The sequence below is a fragment of the Alligator sinensis genome, unplaced genomic scaffold (assembly GCF_000455745.1).
Source record: "Alligator sinensis unplaced genomic scaffold, ASM45574v1 scaffold259_1, whole genome shotgun sequence".
Lineage (NCBI taxonomy): Eukaryota > Metazoa > Chordata > Crocodylia > Alligatoridae > Alligator > Alligator sinensis.
Genome location: NW_005842430.1, coordinates 39,424 through 60,182, shown reverse-complemented (window position 1 = coordinate 60,182; position 20,759 = coordinate 39,424). Strand labels below are relative to the sequence as shown.

At 47.6% G+C, this 20,759-nt stretch overlaps 1 protein-coding gene across 4 annotated transcripts in view; it reads left to right on the top strand.

The window, feature by feature from the left end:
- The window catches only part of HDGFL3 (HDGF like 3), a 106,098-nt gene that overhangs the window by 64,452 nt on the left and 20,887 nt on the right, over window positions 1–20,759 (top strand). For all 4 annotated transcript variants that reach the window (XR_003095628.1, XM_014523001.2, XM_006030215.3 and 1 more), the window contains exons 4-5: window positions 1,766–1,924; window positions 15,329–15,475. Coding sequence is in view for 3 of the 4 variants with exons in the window: in XM_014523001.2 (XP_014378487.1) it covers window positions 1,766–1,924; window positions 15,329–15,475 (306 nt within the window). In the remaining variant the exon portion in view is untranslated. The remainder of the gene's footprint in view (window positions 1–1,765; window positions 1,925–15,328; window positions 15,476–20,759) is intronic.

Sequence of the window (20,759 nt, the reverse complement as noted above, 5' to 3'; positions counted from 1 at the left end):
CTTACGGTCAGGTGCAGCTTTCCACTTGCTGCCTGCCCGAGCAGTGTCTGATAGTAAGAGGAGTGGGGGTAGAGGGATGGGGAGGGGAAGAGGCAGAGACTGGGGAGTTGTGGGGGCAAGGGGCAAGGACTGGGAGGAGTAGAGGGCAAGAGGCAGATGTTGGGGGAATGGGGAGAGGGGTAGAGGCTGTGGAGAGCTGAAGGTGGGGGTTCAGGGGGAAGAAGTAGGTGGGACAGAGGGCAAGGAGGCTACCTGCCCCACCCCCAGCCACTGCTTTCCTTGCTGTAGCAAGGCGGGGGGCAAGGATTCAAGACAACCCTCCAATCCTTAGATTCTCTACCTGGAAAATTATGAGCTGACAAGGTTCTTTGGGTAAATGTGATATTTTTTATTAGACCAACTAAATAGTTGGAAGAATTGTTCTTTGCAAGCTTTTGGGTACACCCACCCTTGCAAAGAACAACTTTCCAACTATTCAGTTGGTTTAATAAAAGACAGCACATTTACCCAAAGTACCTTGTCTGCCTCATCCTTAGACCAACACAGCTACAACCAATACCCTGGAAAATCATAACAAATTTGGAAATTTTTCATATATGGATTCTAATCATTGGGGATTTATCTTGTATTCAAGTAAATATGGTATCTTACAGTATTTACCTCATTACAGAGGGGTCAGGCACTGGGGAAGGGGGAACAGCCAGGCAGAGTCAAGCCAGAGCCTGCATTTAGCTGCTTATATCCTTACCCCCAGCACCCTGGTTGAGAATCACTAAATTAGACAATTACATTTATTAGGAAGTTATTAGGCATTGGTTACCCACTACTGGTTTATGTATTATCGTATTGTAGTCGTTTTATGTTACTCTCTCCTGTAGCTTTACCTTCTCAAAGTACTTTGGATTTTTATATTGGTGAGGCATAGCAGGTACAACAGCATAGTAGAGAGGGTCAGGGGTGGTAAGATGGTTAGATAGTTGACAGCTGGTTAGGGATAGTGACCACTGTATAAGAGGTCTCCCTGTTTGATATCATCAGGACCAAAGGGTCAGGAAGCTGGGAAAGAGCAGCCAAAAGGCTGCACAAGGCCAGGGTAGAATTTTTTTTTTCTGTTTTAATGACAAACACGGTCCTTTGAGATAGAGAAGGACTATGTATATTATATCTATACATGGTATGTGTGCAAGTCCACCACCCACAAGCTGCTGAGTGTCTGTACTCCTATACAGATGAAGTAAATGCTGCTAGAGAAGGGGCTGAAAAATTAAGCAGGTGAATATAGGCCTGTGGACTGCAGGAAGAAAACAGTTGAAAACTCCAGTCAGTTCTGAAATGTTCCAGCAGCACGAAGGTCTTGTGTTTTGGGACCATCTTTCTGCTGACTGGGTTGTTGTCCCATGCAGCCAGGATCTAGAAGCACACTGAAACATCACAAATGTCACATGGAACAGAGTTCCTAGTGCTCCAGTGTGCAGAATCCCGCCTCCGGCACTTCTCTCGCTGCGTAAACACCTCTGAGCATGGAATCTCAGCATCTGCATCTGATAACGGTTTTCAAGTGGCTACTGAGAAAATTGCCTCTTCCAGCCTTTTATCTAGATGCTTGTAAGAATAGGCTGAGTCTTTCGTGACTAAAGTGATTAAAGTACAAGCTGTTATCGATCAGAATCTCTGTGTGCTATGTGGGATGGAGCAAAAACTAATTAGTGGATTTTTTTAGTTATTCTGTGATTCTCTAATTATTTTTTTTATTAATGTTTCAAAGGCAATTCAGCAACAGAGCTCATCAGAAACTGAGGGAGAAGGAGGAAATACAGCAGATGCCAGCAGTGAGGAGGAAGGTGATCGGGTAGAAGAGGATGGAAAAGGCAAAAGAAAGAATGAAAAAGCCGGTTCAAAACGAAAAAAATCCTACACTTCAAAGGTGACCCATGAGCTCGTCCACTGCTACTCATATGCATTGTAATCAAAGTGCCTTTGTCCTACAGCACCTGAATCCTTACCCTCTGCTGGGTATATATGGGGGGAGGGTGTTCATTATGTAAAACAGACAAAGGGAACTGATCTTGCCTCTGGACACAGCATTGGTAAGACCAAGACTGGAACAGTGTCTAGTCATGGTATCTACATTTCAAGAATGATGTGGGAGTACAGGAGAAATTCAAAGAATAACCACAAAAATTGCACAGGAATGGGAAAACAAGCCTTAACGTGTCAGGCTGAAGGAGTTCAACTTCTTGAAGGTTGAGAAGTTACTTCTCCCTTTTTTGTGGTTGCTTACACGTGTCTATACCATGTGGCAGCATGTCCCAGTAAGGATGCTGCCAAGCGCGTTCCTGCCCACCCACCCTTGCATGCATTCTCCAAACATGGAAGTACGCCAGTGAAGCCACACTGGTGTCATCCCTAGCAGCTGCTCTCTGGTCTCAACAGTGACTGGGAGGGATGTCCCAAGAGCAGCTGTGCCAGCATATTTCCAGGTCTGGCTTGTGTAAGTGGGCCAGGCACGCTTGGGTGTCGCTGCCAGAAGACCCGGCCTCTACAGTGTAAACACACCCCTGGAACTATGGGGGATCTTTCCAACCTTGCTGTAAAGGCATAATGAGTCAGTATCTGGAAGCCAAAGATAAATATATTCAGCCTGGAAATAACAAGAATTTTCTAGTCAAGAAGGTAATTAAACATTGGAACAGGTTCTCAGGAAAGCCGGGTGGGGGTGGTCAGTCTCACTTGGAAATCTTTAGGTGAGATTTGATATTCTTTCAAACAGCCTTCTTCAATTCAATTCTGGGAGAAGTTCCTCAGCAGGTGTGTGCAGTAGGGTCTTTAAGGCCTTCAGGTCTGTAACTCTGATTTTTCCTGTTCATCCCTCCTTGGGGAGTGCAGGACTATCTGCACTGCCCTCAGCATGCTTATCACGCTTGACAGCCCTGCATTAGGGCAGTGATTAAAATCAATCTCATGCTTCGAAGTTTTGCGTGTTGCCTCCAGGGATCAAAAACTTTTTTCCCCAGGGTGCAATTAGCTAGATGTTCTCTGGGTACTTCTTTTTCCACCTTCCTCAGAAGTCTCAAAGTTTGCCCACTATGGGCAGGATGCTGGATGGTCTGCAGTGGGACAGAAAAACCTCTTATTTAAGCAAATCTTGTCTTTATGCTTAAGGCCATACAGATTAACATGTCTGGGAGTAGGAAGGAACTTTTCCCAGGACGTATTGGTAGGGTCCTTGGTGGAACAAATGGCCCTGCCATTTGCAGGGGCCTCAGGCATGTTAGTCTTTCCTTTGCCATGGCTCACAGTTTAGTATCATGAGGTCTGATGTGGTTTAGTGTAATTAAAAGTTTGGGGCATAACCTAGGGTCTTTGGAGGAAATGTAATAGCTGGTAACAGACAGGTGGTCAGGCGAGGTGATCAGATGGTGGCCTGACTTTTCGCAGTTCTATGAAATAGAGAAGAAGCGTGCTCCGGTGATCAGAGCATGAGCCTGGGGCCTGGGTGAGCTGGATTCAGTTTGCTGCTCTGCCACAGACTTCCCACATACCTAGGTTGTTTAATCACCATCAGCAAATCGGGCAGAACAGCACCTCCATCCTTCCCAGGGTTGTGGAGAGTAGACATAAACACAGTAAATATTGTGAGGGTGTTGGGTACCATGATAAAGGGAGCCAAAAAAATACCTCAGAGGTAGGTGTAGACACAAAAATAGATATCTTTGTTTGGGCCCAGTAGCACTGATGTTCCTTTAAATAGAATAGACCAGGTTTCGACTAGAGTTTAGCACACAGAAGCCAACAGCAATGTCCATTTACACCAGCTGTGAAGCGTCCTAGCATATTTTACAATCTCCCTGTAGTCTCATTTGAATAGGCCTTAGAAGTGGGTGGGAGTGATGGGAGGCTGGATGTTTGCACAGACCCTTATTATAATCACCTCTGAGAGTGCCAGAACAGGTGCATTTTGATGAAGGGGCATTTTGATGATGCCTTTGCTGTTCTTCCCCTTTTAAACCCGCCCTTCATATTAATTATTGGACTCACTTGAAGGCTACTGAAGTCAATGAGAAGAACCCCCCCACCCCCAAAGTATTACTGCTTGATTTATTTTTAAAGTGATTGGCTTATTAATTGGGCCTCTTGCCCCATATCACTAAAAATATTGTGTTACTTGCATTTTACTTTGAGCTTGAGTTTGCTGTGATTTGTGTTAAAGGTGGGCTTGATGCAGCACCCTAGATCCCAGCCTCTATGAATAAGGCCAGAGAGATTTGTTTTGAGAAATAGTGTAGTTTCTGAGAAATGCCATTTCCTTTGACTTGAGCTCTTTGCAATTTTGTGGAATCATTTCAGCTGGGAAGACATTAGGGCTGGATTCCCAGTGCCATGTGTTGTGTTGCCATGCCCCTTGTACCCACTGACTAAGCACTTTCCTAAGATTGTGGAAGACACAAGTTCAGTACCCTTCTCTGCTTCAGGGGATCTCAACTTGCATCTCCCACCTCCGAGGCGAGTCACTCCAACAACCAGGCTGAAAGGCATTCTTGTGAGGTGAGGAGGGGCACTCATTTTTTCCTGTTGGAGTTGTTCCAAGTTGCATGAAATACTTAAATATTTATGGGGGCAGAGAATGATAATGACTGTATTGACTGGGGGTTAGGGTGTTTGCTAGGGAGGTGGGACACCGGAGTACCAGGCTCTTCCCCAGGAAATTGTTAATGAAAGGGAACAGGCAAGAGAGCTACAGGAGAAGGTAGCAAGACTCCAAAGCATCCTCCACCATGACATCTTCATCAGTTCCATGCTGGAGGAAACCTGTAGGACTATGGATGAAGGACTGCCATTGAGGTGGCGCTAGAAAAGGAAGAGGGCATAGACTCCCAGGAAGGTGGAAGCTGGAAGCTTGAGACCTCTGGCAGCAAGAAGTCATTGTCATCCCCACCTGCAGTGGTTTGCCTGGAGAAGAGATATGAAGCAAAGCAACAGAGGAGGAGGAGTGCATTCCATTGATGGAAGAAGCCAGGCCAGGAATCCCCAAAGTGAAGAGGATCGAGACCACTGCTACGAAGAGGAAGCGACAGGTGGTGATAGTTGGAAATGCCCTTCTGTAGGAGATGGAAGGGTCCATCTACCAGCCTGACCTGTTGTCCTGGGAGATCTGCTGCTTGCCTGGAGCCCAGATCTGAGATGTCACGGAAGGATTACCGAGACTCATACAATCCTCTGACTACTACCCCATGCTGCGCCTTCCTGTGGGCACCAGTGATACTGCCTGAGCTGATCAAGAGTAGCTACAGGGCTCTGGGTGCAAGGGTGAAGGGGACAGAGACAGAGGTGATGTTTCTCTCAATCCTTCCGGTCAAGGGGACAGACCCGGGCAGGAGAAGACGCATCCTGCAGATCAATGCATGACTGCATGGGTGGTGTTGCCAGCAGGGATTCAGCTTCTTCAACCATGGGATGCTGTTCCAAGAAGAAAGATTGTAGGAAGAGACAGGATCCACTTGACAAAGAGAGGGAAGAGTATCTTCAGAGACAGGCTCACTAACCTAGTGAGGAGGGTTTTACACTAGCTTTGCCAGGGGATGGAGACCAAAGCCCTGAGGTAAGTGGGGAAGCAGGACACCTGGAGGAAGCAAAAGGGGGAGGGAGCAACAGCAGAGGTCTCATTCTTACTGAGAAAGGCAATTGGCTAGTTACCTCAAGTGCCTGTACACAATTGCATGGAGCCTGGGAAACCATCAGGAAAAACTGGAAGTCCTTGCATAGTCATGGAGCTATGACATTATTGGAATAACAGAGACTTGGTGGGAGCTCGCATGACGGGAGCACTGTCACGGATGGGTTCAAACTTTTCAGGAAGGACAGGCAGGGGAGGAGAGGAGTTGCGCTTTACATAAAAGAACTATATGATTGCTCAGAGCTCTGGTATGAAACTGGAAATAGGCTTGTTGAAAGTCTCCTCGTTAGGGTCAGAGGGGAGAGCAACAAGGGTGATGTTGTGGTAGGCATCTGCTATGGACCACCAGACCAGGAGGATGAGGTAGATGAGGCTTTCCTCAGACAACTAGTGGAAGTTTCGAGATCACAGGTCCTAGTTCTCATGGGCAGTCACCCTGACATTGCCTGGGAGGACAATACAGCAGTGCACAGGAAGTCCAGGAAGTTTTTGGAGAGTGTTGGAGACAACTTCCTGGTGCAAGCATTGAAAAGACCAACTAGGGGCCATGTTCTTCTTGACCTGCTGCTCACAAACAGGGAAGATTTGGTCAGAGATATAGAAGTGGATGGCAACTTGGGAAGCAGTGACCACAAGATGGTTGAGGTGAGGATCTTGACAAAAGGAAGAAGGGAGAGCAACAGACTAAGGACCCTGGACTTCAGAAAAGCAGACTTTGACTCCCTCAGGGAGCTGATGGACAGGATCCCCTGGGAGGCCAGTCTAAGGGGGAGAGGAGTCCAGGAGAGCTGGTGGTATTTTAAGAAACCTTATTGAGGGCGCAGGAACAAACCATCCTGGTATGTAAGAAGAATAGCAAATATGGCAGGCAACCAGCTTGACTTAGAGAACTCTTTGATGAGCTTAAACACAAAAAGGAAGCTGACAAGTGGAAGCTTGGACAGATGACTAGGGAGGAGTATGAGAATAAGTTTAGGTTAGACATTAGGAAGAATTTGCTCACTAGGAGGGTAGTAAAACACTGGGATGGGTTACCCAGAGAGGTGGTGGAATCTCCATCTTTGGAGGTTTTTAAGACCCGGCTAGACAAAGCTTTGGCTGGGACAATCTAGTTGGGGCTGGTCCTACTTTGAGCAGGAGGTTGGACTAGATGATCTCCTGAGGTCCCTTCCAACCCTAATTTTCTATGCTTCTAGAATATTGCTCCAGCATGCAGGGATGAAATCAGAGGGCATTTATAGATGTGCTCTGGGAGGTGGGAAGGAGAGCGCTTTAATTAGTGCAGCTCCAAGAGCCACACTAATTAAAGGTCCTGGAGCGTCACATATATCAGTGTCCCCATGCTGAAAAATGGCGGCAGGGCACTTTGAGCTAAAGCTCGTTAAACAAGTCTTAGCTTAAAGCGCCTCACCACCATTTTTCAGTGCAGGGATGCTGATGCACGTGACACTGGAGTTGGCTCCAACACATTGTAATTACAGTGTTTCGGAGCAGCCTCCCTGGAAGGGTAGAGGAGCCCAGGAAAGCCAAAGTACAGTTAGCGTTGCAGCTAGCAAGGGACATGAAGGCTAACAAGGGTTTCTACAAGTATGTTTGCAACAAGAGGGAAGGTCAGGGAAAGTGTGGGTCCCTTTAGTGAATGAGGGAGGCAACCTAGTAACAGATGAGGAGGAAAAGGCTGAAATACTCAATGCCTTTTTACCTCAGTCTTCACGGGCAAGGTCAGCTCCCCGACTACTGCACTGGGCAGCACAGTTTGAGGAGGAAGTGAGCAGCCAACAGTGGTGAAAGAATAGGTATTGGACTATTTAGAAAAGTCAGATGTGTACAAGTCCATGGGGTCAGATGCAATGTATCCAAGGGTGCTGAGGGAGTTGGCTGCTGTGATTGCAGAGTTGCTGGCCATTGTCTTTGAAAACTCATGGGGGGAGGTCCTGGATGATTGGAAAAGAATAGTGAGCAGCCAACAGTGGTGAAAGAATAGGTATTGGACTATTTAGAAAAGTCAGATGTGTACAAGTCCATGGGGTCAGATGCAATGTATCCAAGGGTGCTGAGGGAGTTGGCTGCTGTGATTGCAGAGTTGCTGGCCATTGTCTTTGAAAACTCATGGGGGGAGGTCCTGGATGATTGGAAAAGAATAAATATACTGCCCATCTTTAAGAAAGGGAAAAAAGAAGACCCAGGGAACTACAGACAAGTCAACCTCACCTCAGTCCTCGGAAAAATCATGGAACAAGTACTGAAGGAATTCATTTCTAAGCACTTGGAGGAAAAGAAAGTGATCAGGAACAGTCAGCATGGATTCACCAAGGGCAAGTTATGCCTGATGAACCTGATACCCTTCTATGAAGAGATGACTGGCTCTGTGGATATGGGGAAAGCACTGGATGTGATATACCTTGACTTTAGCAAAGCTTTTGATATGATCTCCCACAGCATTCTTGCAAGCAAGCTAAGGAAGTATGGATTTCATAGTTCCATAATTGATAAGGGCTGAAATGGACCTTACAGATCATCGGGTTCAGCCCCCCTTCACTTGGGCAGGAAAGACTGGATGAATGGTAAGGTGGATAGAAAGCTGGCTGGATTGTTGGGCTCAGTGGGTAGTGATCAGTGACTCAAGGTCTAGTTGGCAGCCAATATCAAGTAGTGTGCCCCAGGGGTCAGTCCTGGGGCTGATTTTGTTCAATACCTTCATTAACGATATGGAAGAAAGGATGGAATGCATCCTTAGCAAGTTTGCAGATGACACCAAGCTGGGGGAAGTAGTAGATATGCTGTAGGGCAGGGCTAGGATTCAGAGTGACCTAGACAAATTGGAGAATTGAGCCAAAAGGAACCTCATGAGGTTCAACAAGGAGAAGTGCAAAGTCCTGCACTTAGGACAGAAGAATCCCAGGCACCAGTACAGGTTTGCAACCAAGTGGCTACACCACAGCTTTGTGGAAAAGGACCTGGGGGTTACAGTAGACAAGAAGCTGGATATGAGTCAATAGCGCCCTTGTTGCCAAGAAGGCTAATGGCATACTGGGCTGCATTAGTAGATGTGTTGCCAGCAGATCAAGGAAAGTAATTATTCCCTTCTATTTTACACTAGTGAGGCCAGATCTGGAGTTCTGTGTCCAGTTTTGGCATCCCCACTACACAAAGGATGTGGACAAGTTGGAAAGAGTCCAGTGGAGGGAAACAAAAATGGTGAGGGGGCTGGGGCACTTGATTTATGAGGAGAGGTTGAGGGAACTGGACATACTTAGCTTGCAGAAGAGAAGGGGCCTCTTGCCCCATATCACTAAAAATATTGTGTTACTTGCATTTTACTTTGAGCTTGAGTTTGCTGTGATTTGTGTTAAAGGTGGGCTTGATGCAGCACCCTAGATCCCAGCCTCTATGAATAAGGCCAGAGAGATTTGTTTTGAGAAATAGTGTAGTTTCTGAGAAATGCCATTTCCTTTGACTTGAGCTCTTTGCAATTTTGTGGAATCATTTCAGCTGGGAAGACATTAGGGCTGGATTCCCAGTGCCATGTGTTGTGTTGCCATGCCCCTTGTACCCACTGACTAAGCACTTTCCTAAGATTGTGGAAGACACAAGTTCAGTACCCTTCTCTGCTTCAGGGGATCTCAACTTGCATCTCCCACCTCCGAGGCGAGTCACTCCAACAACCAGGCTGAAAGGCATTCTTGTGAGGTGAGGAGGGGCACTCATTTTTTCCTGTTGGAGTTGTTCCAAGTTGCATGAAATACTTAAATATTTATGGGGGCAGAGAATGATAATGACTGTATTGACTGGGGGTTAGGGTGTTTGCTAGGGAGGTGGGACACCGGAGTACCAGGCTCTTCCCCAGGAAATTGTTAATGAAAGGGAACAGGCAAGAGAGCTACAGGAGAAGGTAGCAAGACTCCAAAGCATCCTCCACCATGACATCTTCATCAGTTCCATGCTGGAGGAAACCTGTAGGACTATGGATGAAGGACTGCCATTGAGGTGGCGCTAGAAAAGGAAGAGGGCATAGACTCCCAGGAAGGTGGAAGCTGGAAGCTTGAGACCTCTGGCAGCAAGAAGTCATTGTCATCCCCACCTGCAGTGGTTTGCCTGGAGAAGAGATATGAAGCAAAGCAACAGAGGAGGAGGAGTGCATTCCATTGATGGAAGAAGCCAGGCCAGGAATCCCCAAAGTGAAGAGGATCGAGACCACTGCTACGAAGAGGAAGCGACAGGTGGTGATAGTTGGAAATGCCCTTCTGTAGGAGATGGAAGGGTCCATCTACCAGCCTGACCTGTTGTCCTGGGAGATCTGCTGCTTGCCTGGAGCCCAGATCTGAGATGTCACGGAAGGATTACCGAGACTCATACAATCCTCTGACTACTACCCCATGCTGCGCCTTCCTGTGGGCACCAGTGATACTGCCTGAGCTGATCAAGAGTAGCTACAGGGCTCTGGGTGCAAGGGTGAAGGGGACAGAGACAGAGGTGATGTTTCTCTCAATCCTTCCGGTCAAGGGGACAGACCCGGGCAGGAGAAGACGCATCCTGCAGATCAATGCATGACTGCATGGGTGGTGTTGCCAGCAGGGATTCAGCTTCTTCAACCATGGGATGCTGTTCCAAGAAGAAAGATTGTAGGAAGAGACAGGATCCACTTGACAAAGAGAGGGAAGAGTATCTTCAGAGACAGGCTCACTAACCTAGTGAGGAGGGTTTTAAACTAGCTTTGCCAGGGGATGGAGACCAAAGCCCTGAGGTAAGTGGGGAAGCAGGACACCTGGAGGAAGCAAAAGGGGGAGGGAGCAACAGCAGAGGTCTCATTCTTACTGAGAAAGGCAATTGGCTAGTTACCTCAAGTGCCTGTACACAATTGCATGGAGCCTGGGAAACCATCAGGAAAAACTGGAAGTCCTTGCATAGTCATGGAGCTATGACATTATTGGAATAACAGAGACTTGGTGGGAGCTCGCATGACGGGAGCACTGTCACGGATGGGTTCAAACTTTTCAGGAAGGACAGGCAGGGGAGGAGAGGAGTTGCGCTTTACATAAAAGAACTATATGATTGCTCAGAGCTCTGGTATGAAACTGGAAATAGGCTTGTTGAAAGTCTCCTCGTTAGGGTCAGAGGGGAGAGCAACAAGGGTGATGTTGTGGTAGGCATCTGCTATGGACCACCAGACCAGGAGGATGAGGTAGATGAGGCTTTCCTCAGACAACTAGTGGAAGTTTCGAGATCACAGGTCCTAGTTCTCATGGGCAGTCACCCTGACATTGCCTGGGAGGACAATACAGCAGTGCACAGGAAGTCCAGGAAGTTTTTGGAGAGTGTTGGAGACAACTTCCTGGTGCAAGCATTGAAAAGACCAACTAGGGGCCATGTTCTTCTTGACCTGCTGCTCACAAACAGGGAAGATTTGGTCAGAGATATAGAAGTGGATGGCAACTTGGGAAGCAGTGACCACAAGATGGTTGAGGTGAGGATCTTGACAAAAGGAAGAAGGGAGAGCAACAGACTAAGGACCCTGGACTTCAGAAAAGCAGACTTTGACTCCCTCAGGGAGCTGATGGACAGGATCCCCTGGGAGGCCAGTCTAAGGGGGAGAGGAGTCCAGGAGAGCTGGTGGTATTTTAAGAAACCTTATTGAGGGCGCAGGAACAAACCATCCTGGTATGTAAGAAGAATAGCAAATATGGCAGGCAACCAGCTTGACTTAGAGAACTCTTTGATGAGCTTAAACACAAAAAGGAAGCTGACAAGTGGAAGCTTGGACAGATGACTAGGGAGGAGTATGAGAATAAGTTTAGGTTAGACATTAGGAAGAATTTGCTCACTAGGAGGGTAGTAAAACACTGGGATGGGTTACCCAGAGAGGTGGTGGAATCTCCATCTTTGGAGGTTTTTAAGACCCGGCTAGACAAAGCTTTGGCTGGGACAATCTAGTTGGGGCTGGTCCTACTTTGAGCAGGAGGTTGGACTAGATGATCTCCTGAGGTCCCTTCCAACCCTAATTTTCTATGCTTCTAGAATATTGCTCCAGCATGCAGGGATGAAATCAGAGGGCATTTATAGATGTGCTCTGGGAGGTGGGAAGGAGAGCGCTTTAATTAGTGCAGCTCCAAGAGCCACACTAATTAAAGGTCCTGGAGCGTCACATATATCAGTGTCCCCATGCTGAAAAATGGCGGCAGGGCACTTTGAGCTAAAGCTCGTTAAACAAGTCTTAGCTTAAAGCGCCTCACCACCATTTTTCAGTGCAGGGATGCTGATGCACGTGACACTGGAGTTGGCTCCAACACATTGTAATTACAGTGTTTCGGAGCAGCCTCCCTGGAAGGGTAGAGGAGCCCAGGAAAGCCAAAGTACAGTTAGCGTTGCAGCTAGCAAGGGACATGAAGGCTAACAAGGGTTTCTACAAGTATGTTTGCAACAAGAGGGAAGGTCAGGGAAAGTGTGGGTCCCTTTAGTGAATGAGGGAGGCAACCTAGTAACAGATGAGGAGGAAAAGGCTGAAATACTCAATGCCTTTTTACCTCAGTCTTCACGGGCAAGGTCAGCTCCCCGACTACTGCACTGGGCAGCACAGTTTGAGGAGGAAGTGAGCAGCCAACAGTGGTGAAAGAATAGGTATTGGACTATTTAGAAAAGTCAGATGTGTACAAGTCCATGGGGTCAGATGCAATGTATCCAAGGGTGCTGAGGGAGTTGGCTGCTGTGATTGCAGAGTTGCTGGCCATTGTCTTTGAAAACTCATGGGGGGAGGTCCTGGATGATTGGAAAAGAATAAATATACTGCCCATCTTTAAGAAAGGGAAAAAAGAAGACCCAGGGAACTACAGACAAGTCAACCTCACCTCAGTCCTCGGAAAAATCATGGAACAAGTACTGAAGGAATTCATTTCTAAGCACTTGGAGGAAAAGAAAGTGATCAGGAACAGTCAGCATGGATTCACCAAGGGCAAGTTATGCCTGATGAACCTGATACCCTTCTATGAAGAGATGACTGGCTCTGTGGATATGGGGAAAGCACTGGATGTGATATACCTTGACTTTAGCAAAGCTTTTGATATGATCTCCCACAGCATTCTTGCAAGCAAGCTAAGGAAGTATGGATTTCATAGTTCCATAATTGATAAGGGCTGAAATGGACCTTACAGATCATCGGGTTCAGCCCCCCTTCACTTGGGCAGGAAAGACTGGATGAATGGTAAGGTGGATAGAAAGCTGGCTGGATTGTTGGGCTCAGTGGGTAGTGATCAGTGACTCAAGGTCTAGTTGGCAGCCAATATCAAGTAGTGTGCCCCAGGGGTCAGTCCTGGGGCTGATTTTGTTCAATACCTTCATTAACGATATGGAAGAAAGGATGGAATGCATCCTTAGCAAGTTTGCAGATGACACCAAGCTGGGGGAAGTAGTAGATATGCTGTAGGGCAGGGCTAGGATTCAGAGTGACCTAGACAAATTGGAGAATTGAGCCAAAAGGAACCTCATGAGGTTCAACAAGGAGAAGTGCAAAGTCCTGCACTTAGGACAGAAGAATCCCAGGCACCAGTACAGGTTTGCAACCAAGTGGCTACACCACAGCTTTGTGGAAAAGGACCTGGGGGTTACAGTAGACAAGAAGCTGGATATGAGTCAATAGCGCCCTTGTTGCCAAGAAGGCTAATGGCATACTGGGCTGCATTAGTAGATGTGTTGCCAGCAGATCAAGGAAAGTAATTATTCCCTTCTATTTTACACTAGTGAGGCCAGATCTGGAGTTCTGTGTCCAGTTTTGGCATCCCCACTACACAAAGGATGTGGACAAGTTGGAAAGAGTCCAGTGGAGGGAAACAAAAATGGTGAGGGGGCTGGGGCACTTGATTTATGAGGAGAGGTTGAGGGAACTGGACATACTTAGCTTGCAGAAGAGAAGACTGAAGTGGGATTTGATAGCAGATTTTAACTACCTGAAGGGTGGTTCCCAAGAGTATAGAGCTAGACTGTTTTCAGTGATGGCAGCAAGGGAAGTTTAGGTTGGATATTAGGAAAAACTTTCTCACTAGGATGGTGGTGAAGCACCAGAACACGTTACCTAGAGGGGTGGTGGAACCTCCATCCTTGGAGGTTTTTAAGGCTCGACTTGACCAAGCTCTGACTGGGATGATCTAGTTGGCGCTGGTCCTGCTTTGAGCAGAGGTTCAGACTAGAGACCTCCTCCCTTCCAACCCTAATTTTCTATAATTCTGTATGGTACAACATGAAACAGTATCAGCAACACAGGCTGAGAGCATCACAGCCCAGAATACCCCAGATCATGGTGGTTGGGGTATTCACCTGGGAAGTGGAAACTGCAGGCTCAGATCACCTCTGGTAGAGCCCTGGTCTCTCAGGGTGCCATACACAAGCCAGGAGGCTGCTCCAACGTGCTGCAGTTACAGCACATTGGAGCAGACTCGCTTAATCAAGTCTGGTGGAACATGGTAATTACCGCACTCCAGCCTACCGCCATGTCTCATGTATCTGCATCCCCATGCTTCAAAATGGCAGTGGGGGTGCTTTAACTAAAGCTCATTCTACGAGCTTTAGATAAAGTGTCCCTGCCAACATTTTGAGGCTCTGGGCACTCTAATTAGAGTGGTACTCGGAGCCGCTCAAATTAAAGCACCCTCCCCACTCCCAGAGCTCACGTAAAAACTCCCTCATACCCTGGATGAGAGCTCTAAGGCTGTTGGATACACAGTGGGGTATGAAGGGAAGCACTGGGACCACCTCCTCTAGTGGTGTCTAAGCCTAGGCCTTTGTTTCCATTGCTTTGGTTACATAAAAAATGCTTGGAATGAGGGAGAAGGGGAGGATCGATCTGTGAGGAGGGAACAGCACATTTTGTGCTACCTAAAGTGCTTTTTTTATTTTCATTTTTTCATTGTGGTAAGAAAAAATGGCAAAATTGGTCCAAATATGTGGTGTTTTCTCAGTCCAGCCACCAAACTAAACCATCTGTTGATTCAAAGAGCCCTGCTCATGAACTCATAGATTACAAAAACACATACAAAGACCTTTTCCCCTTGTTTATTTCACATTATACGTTCACTGTCCTTTCTATTAAAAGACTCTGAACAAACAGGGGATTAATAGAATAGTGGCTTAAAGCTACGGTTTATCCCTTTGTGCTGCAAAATTTCATAACATAAGAGACCAAGAAAGTTGTATTGGTTCCACATGACTTTAATTCTAATATATCAAAGCTGGCAGCACTAAAAGAGTATGGGAAAGGAGCTCTGCTAATGTTGTTCTGGCTTTGCATCTCTGTATTTAATCACAACTTTTGTCAAGCTGGCGCCATCTGCTTTATTACCTACCAAAACCAACAGGTGACCCAGTATTAATATTCATCCCCTCTTACTGCACCTACCAGCTGATTGACCATGTGGGCATCCCTTGTCAGCCACAGATTTCTCCTCTTGTTCCATTGGCTGCTGTAAATCTCAGGGCTGCAACTGAAATATGTCTTTCATCACCCCCTGGGCTCTCTTTAGGAATGGCCTCAGATGGAGGTGCTTAGTAGATGAGGGAACCTAGATATGCAACCACCCATGGTAAAAAAATTATAATAAATAAATAAGGATTTTTCTTAATTTTGAAGCTTGGTTTTTGTTGTTTAACTCTGCTCTTGGTCTGTTTTAGAAATCCTCCAAGCAGTCACGGAAATCTCCCGGAGATGAAGATGATAAGGACTGCAAAGAGGAAGAAAATAAGAGCAGCTCTGATGCTGGAGACGCAGGCAACGACACAAGAAACACTTCTTCAGATTTGCAGAAAACCAGTGAAGGGGTAATCTTCCCTTAATGCCATTCATCTCCCATGCTGTTTGTAACCACAGCGCCTCCAGAATAGCAAGGGAAAGTCACCATGTGCAGAGGCCTACAAGCATCCTCTCAGTCCTAATTAAACCTCACAACAGTGTGCAAATAGGACCGAGGCCAGGTGTGGGGCCCTGCACAGGTGTGAGCTTCACTCTGTGCAAATGAACAATTGCAAATGTTAAAGCCATGACCACTCCTCTCACTTCCAGGTTTACTGTCCCTGGAGTCAATGGCATTGTACTGATGCTCAAACAAATAGGATGGTAGAATTGGGCCTTGTGTATACTGTGCTGTGGGATCCTAAACTGGGGGCCTGCTTAACCTTTCATGCTCATTTTATACCTGCCCAATTCCATGGCTTTTTTGGAGTTCATTCAGATCTTTACAAGTATCATTGGCAGGACCCGTGTGTTCAGGTTTCTGAGTGGCCTTGTCCTGGGTTACCCTATGCTGAAATGGGGGAGTATCCTGGGATTATGCACATCTGATACAAACCTAAACTCCATCTTCCTCTCAGAGTTGTTCCACGTGCATTCAAGTCCACTGTACTCCTGGCATCACTACTAGAAGCTTATTGGGCAGTGAATTGCCATGTCTTAAAGGAAAGAGTTTCATACATCATTCCAGACTATCCAAATGGGTGAACACCAGCCACCTCAAAAAAAAAAAAAGCTTTCCTGTTCTATCTGGTCCTTCTCTGTTCCCTCGACCTGGGTAGCAGGCTTGCTGTGGCCAAGTAAGACCTAGCTAGACACTGAGCCCTGGTACAGAAAAAAGTCAGGAGGCGAAGCCATGTGTAGAGTTTACTGCTCAGGTAGTGAAACTGGATGAATCTGTGAAGTTCAGGAATGGGAACGCGGTCTCCAGGGAATGGTCAAAATGCTCGATGTCCAATTCAAATGAACCACTACACTTAAAAACACCATGGTGATATTTCTCCCATAAGGATGAAATCCACGCACCTCTTCCTACCGGCTGAAGCATGAGGTAGCTACAGCTGCGTAGAGGTTATAAGAGTGGGATGGAATCCACCACCCCAGAGCATAAGCAATAGGGTTGCCAGCCCAAGAATTTTTTTTTACTGACAATACGCAGGCTTTTTGCTGCCAGTTCATCTTTTTATTGGCATATGTTTTATATAATGTAAATGTAACCCATCTGCCAGGCCCTGGATGACACTGACAAGGGCAAAGTTCAAATTGAGGGTTTTAACACCAAACACTAAAAAAAAAGGATGGTTGTCTCTAAAAAGAAAAAAATGTTCTTGAGTTGGCAGCCCTGTTAGCCTGTATCAGTGGTTTTACCCTGTGCTTCCCTATTCACATCTACGCTTTGAAGCCCTGACTGCATCCCACCAGTCCTGCTCCCCCTGTCCCAGCATGGACCCCCCAATCATGCTGCCTTTCCCTCTCCTGGCTTGCAGCTTTGTCCAGATCCCACCCCTGTACCTTCAAGATGAGCAACTGTTAAGAGGGAGAGAGAGCCAAAGGGACACAGCAGCAACACATGTAGGCATCTATGCAGGGGCCAGCAAAATACGGCCTGTGGGCCGCATCCAGTCCGCTAGGCGATTTCTTCTGGCCTGCAGACAGGTGCCCATCAATTAATTGTATCCAGCCAGCCTATAGATGCCCCTGCCATGCTCTGTATGGGGCTGAGCCCCACCCATTCCCATCAGGGCAGCATGCTGTGCTCCCACCCTCACCCATGGGAGGGTCCTGGCCCTGGTCAGTGTGCACAGCTTCTGGACAGGGCTGATGATGCCACTTCTGCAGCCACCCAGGGAGCTGCTTGGATGCCCCAGCCTCCAGCAGCTCCTCCTTGTGTCCCTGCTGCAGCAGTCTGGGCAGCAGGTAGGCAAGCAGTGTTAGGTGTGGGGGAAGCTGCAGCTGAGTGGGAGCATGGGGCCAGAGCTGGTGGGAGCACAGAGCCCAGGGCCAGGGCCAGTGGAAGCATAGGGCTCCCACAGGTCACGTACAGCTCCCAGGTCTCAGCTGAGAGCCACTTGCAATGGAGCCAGTGACCTGGCTCCACTTCCCATTGCCACATGCAGGTTCCAGGACTCAGCCGGGAGCCCCATGCAATGGATCCTTGCCAGCTCGGCCTCACTCCCTGCTGCCCTGGCCGAGTCTTGGGAGCTACACATGGCAACAGAGAGCAGGGTCAGGTCAAAGGTTCTATCACGCAGGTCTCCTCCCGGTGGTGTGCAGCATCAGCCGAGTCCTGGGATCTGCACGTGAGCCATGGGGAGCCCCGTGTGATGGAGCCAGCAGCCTGGCCCCGCTCCCTGCTGCCACGTGCAGATCCTGGGACTCATCCAGTGCCATGCACTGTCGAGGGGCTCCACCTGCCATGGGCCATGAGTTCCCTGAGGGCCTGCTGCTGCTACCGACAGCAAGAACTGTGCACCATGGCAGGGGAGGGGGTGAGTAGGGGCCCTGACCCACACACCCCACAGCCCACCATATCCACGCAAACACCGACACACCTCATGCATACCCACACCCTCCAACCCTCCCACAAACCACCACACACCCACACCTAATCCCTTCCCCACACCTCCCACACTCTCCATATATGCACCCCCCCAACCACACACACCCCCATTTACAATATACAAAAGGAAGACTTAATTTTTGAGCTATTATGCAGTCACTTCTATAGGCATGACGCAAACACACACAAAGCAAGACAAAAATATTTTTGAAACAAAATTAAAATACATTATAGTAGATATTTGATTTTTAGTATATGGTTGGGTTTTTTTCCAGTTCCCAGATGGCAAACCCATCCATGCCCAAAAGGATTCCCAAAAGGAGTACTTCCCGGGGCAAAGGGAGGGATTTCTGGTGGTAAAGGTCAGGGGTTAGGGACAGGATTTCCGGTCCCATGATGTTGACCAGGGGGTGGGGCACCTGTCAAGGGGCAGGGCTATCCTTGCAGCCCTGGATCGCTCACCAAAACTCATTAAGCAGCCCTCCACCTGAAGTAATTTCCCACCCCTGAGCTACAGTCTCCTATGACCCCCCAGACCATGGCGAGAGCTCCCTGCAGGTGCAGTGCTGCTCAGACACCAGGTGGTGCCGTCATGCTCAGTCTCTCCTGCAAGTTCATTGCTATGACAGCTCCAGGTTTTTTTATGGACTTGACAGACAGGCGTTTTTTGCTCTTTTTTTTTTTGTGTGTGTTGCCCATAAATTGACGGACAGCTGGTAACTCTGAAGGGCAAGAAGAAGGCTGCTCAGCATCTTGCCTCCTCCCTTGGGATGTATAAGCACAGGCTCCAGGCCTGCTCACTGCAGGCATTACCAGCAATTTGAAGGGCTGGTGCAGAGTCCTGCCCTCCTGTGTGCTAGGGGCCAGAGGCCCATGCAGCCTCAGCCTGTGGTTCCCCATCGTGTATGCCGAGGGGCCGTGAGGGTTTTTACTGCACCTGGCATCTCTTTCAGCCTCACAAGTTAACACTTTAATAAAACTGAATAATAAAATGGTTTTCCAAATGGGGTGTAAGTAGAGGTAGGTCTAATGGAAGCCTCGGATCTGAGCATGGGCAGACTCTGGGGGACATGCAGATCGTGGCTTCTGCTCTAAATGATTTATCAGCATGGTTATATATATTACATATATCTTCCTTGATGTTTCTACTTGGTAAATTTCTACTTTTAAAAAATGGGGGCATCTCCACCTCTTTGACTCTTCCAGTGCAGACTGGGTGCCATGCCAGGTGACATGCGCAGTCAGACATGCATTATTGAGCTTGGTGCTAGGCAACAGGTCGTCACGGAGGCAGTCTGTTTTCCTCCACGAACATAGAGCTGGTTTGCACTGGAGGAAAATCAATCTCAGTACATGCATGTGGCCACAAGATGGCGCCAAAACCATAATAGAAAACCATCTCTAGGGCCCTGCTGATTCCATCGCTGGGGAGCTATAGCATCAGTTGGGCATTGTGCAAGAGCAGAGAGGGACAATCTGCTGTTTTGCAACATCCTTTGCTAACGAAAAGGCTCTGGATGTGGGTACCTTGAATTCTAGTAACTCAAGCCTGTTTAACACTGCTTGCAGGAAGGTGCATGGTCTGCTTTTCATCACCAGCAGCAGCAGCAATTACTATACTTGTATAATGTCTGGAGTTCTCAGATGCATTGTGGGCATCTCTGATCTTCAAAGGGGAGGGGAGTTTGCCTTTTAATCACTTTCTTTGTTCAAGTTGCATGACTGACATGTCTTGGTTTTTAGCATCCATTAAAATCCTTCTGCCTCTGCATGATGTCTATTTAGCTGGAGAAGCAGCACACTGAGACTGACCATCAGGAGTATATGGCACACACGCTGTGACCCCCCTCATCAGTATACTTCTGAGAGCATTGCCTTGATTGTAAGACTGGTGTGAGTGGGTGACTGACAGTGGGCAGATAGCAGTCATAGGCAGCTGTGGATGCTGCTGTGAGAAGCACTGTATTGTTGCATGAGGAACAGCTGCTGTGGCTCTGTGTGCAAAGCAAGCACCTATGGGCACTAGAACCAGATGAGGAAGGATTGTGCACTGCTCCCCAATGATACACTTGCCCTGTAGTCTCAGGGCATGTCTACATGACATGATAAATGCACAGTAGACTAATTCTATGGTACATTAGCGCATCACGGCAAAAGCCATGCTATTGTGCTAATGCGCCGTACAATTAGTCTACTGCACATCAACATCACTTAAAAGGTGTGTGCCGGTGCTACTGCGCAGTAGTATGCTAGTCAGCTAGTGTGCATTAGTAATAACAGGCCCTAAACATAATGCACAGTACTAAACATAATGCACCATAACCACAGCGCATTAATGGATGTGTAGACATGCCCTCAGTGTATCATTATGGTAGCACAAGAACATGCGCCTATGTCCTCTAAAGCCCCTTGAGCTTTGAGCTGTTTCCATGCAGTGCTCACAGCACCTGGATGCAGCTGTTTCTCAGGGATGCTACTGCTGGTATTTTTGTTGTGAATCTCATGATACTTGGTGCTTCCTCCGTGCACCCGGAGCCAGGCAGTTATGTGAGAAGCTTCACTGTTTTGTTTTGTTTTTCACTAAATGTCTGGTACTTGTGGCTATAGGCAAAAGCTCAAGAGCCTGAGCAAGTGTGCTTGGCAGTGTCACAGCCAGAGGCAAATAAAAAGAACCCAAAATCTGTTGTTTAAAACACCGTGATCTTTAAGCCAGTCTCATGGTTTGGGGGTCTGACTCATGAGTTTTGAGTGCCTAA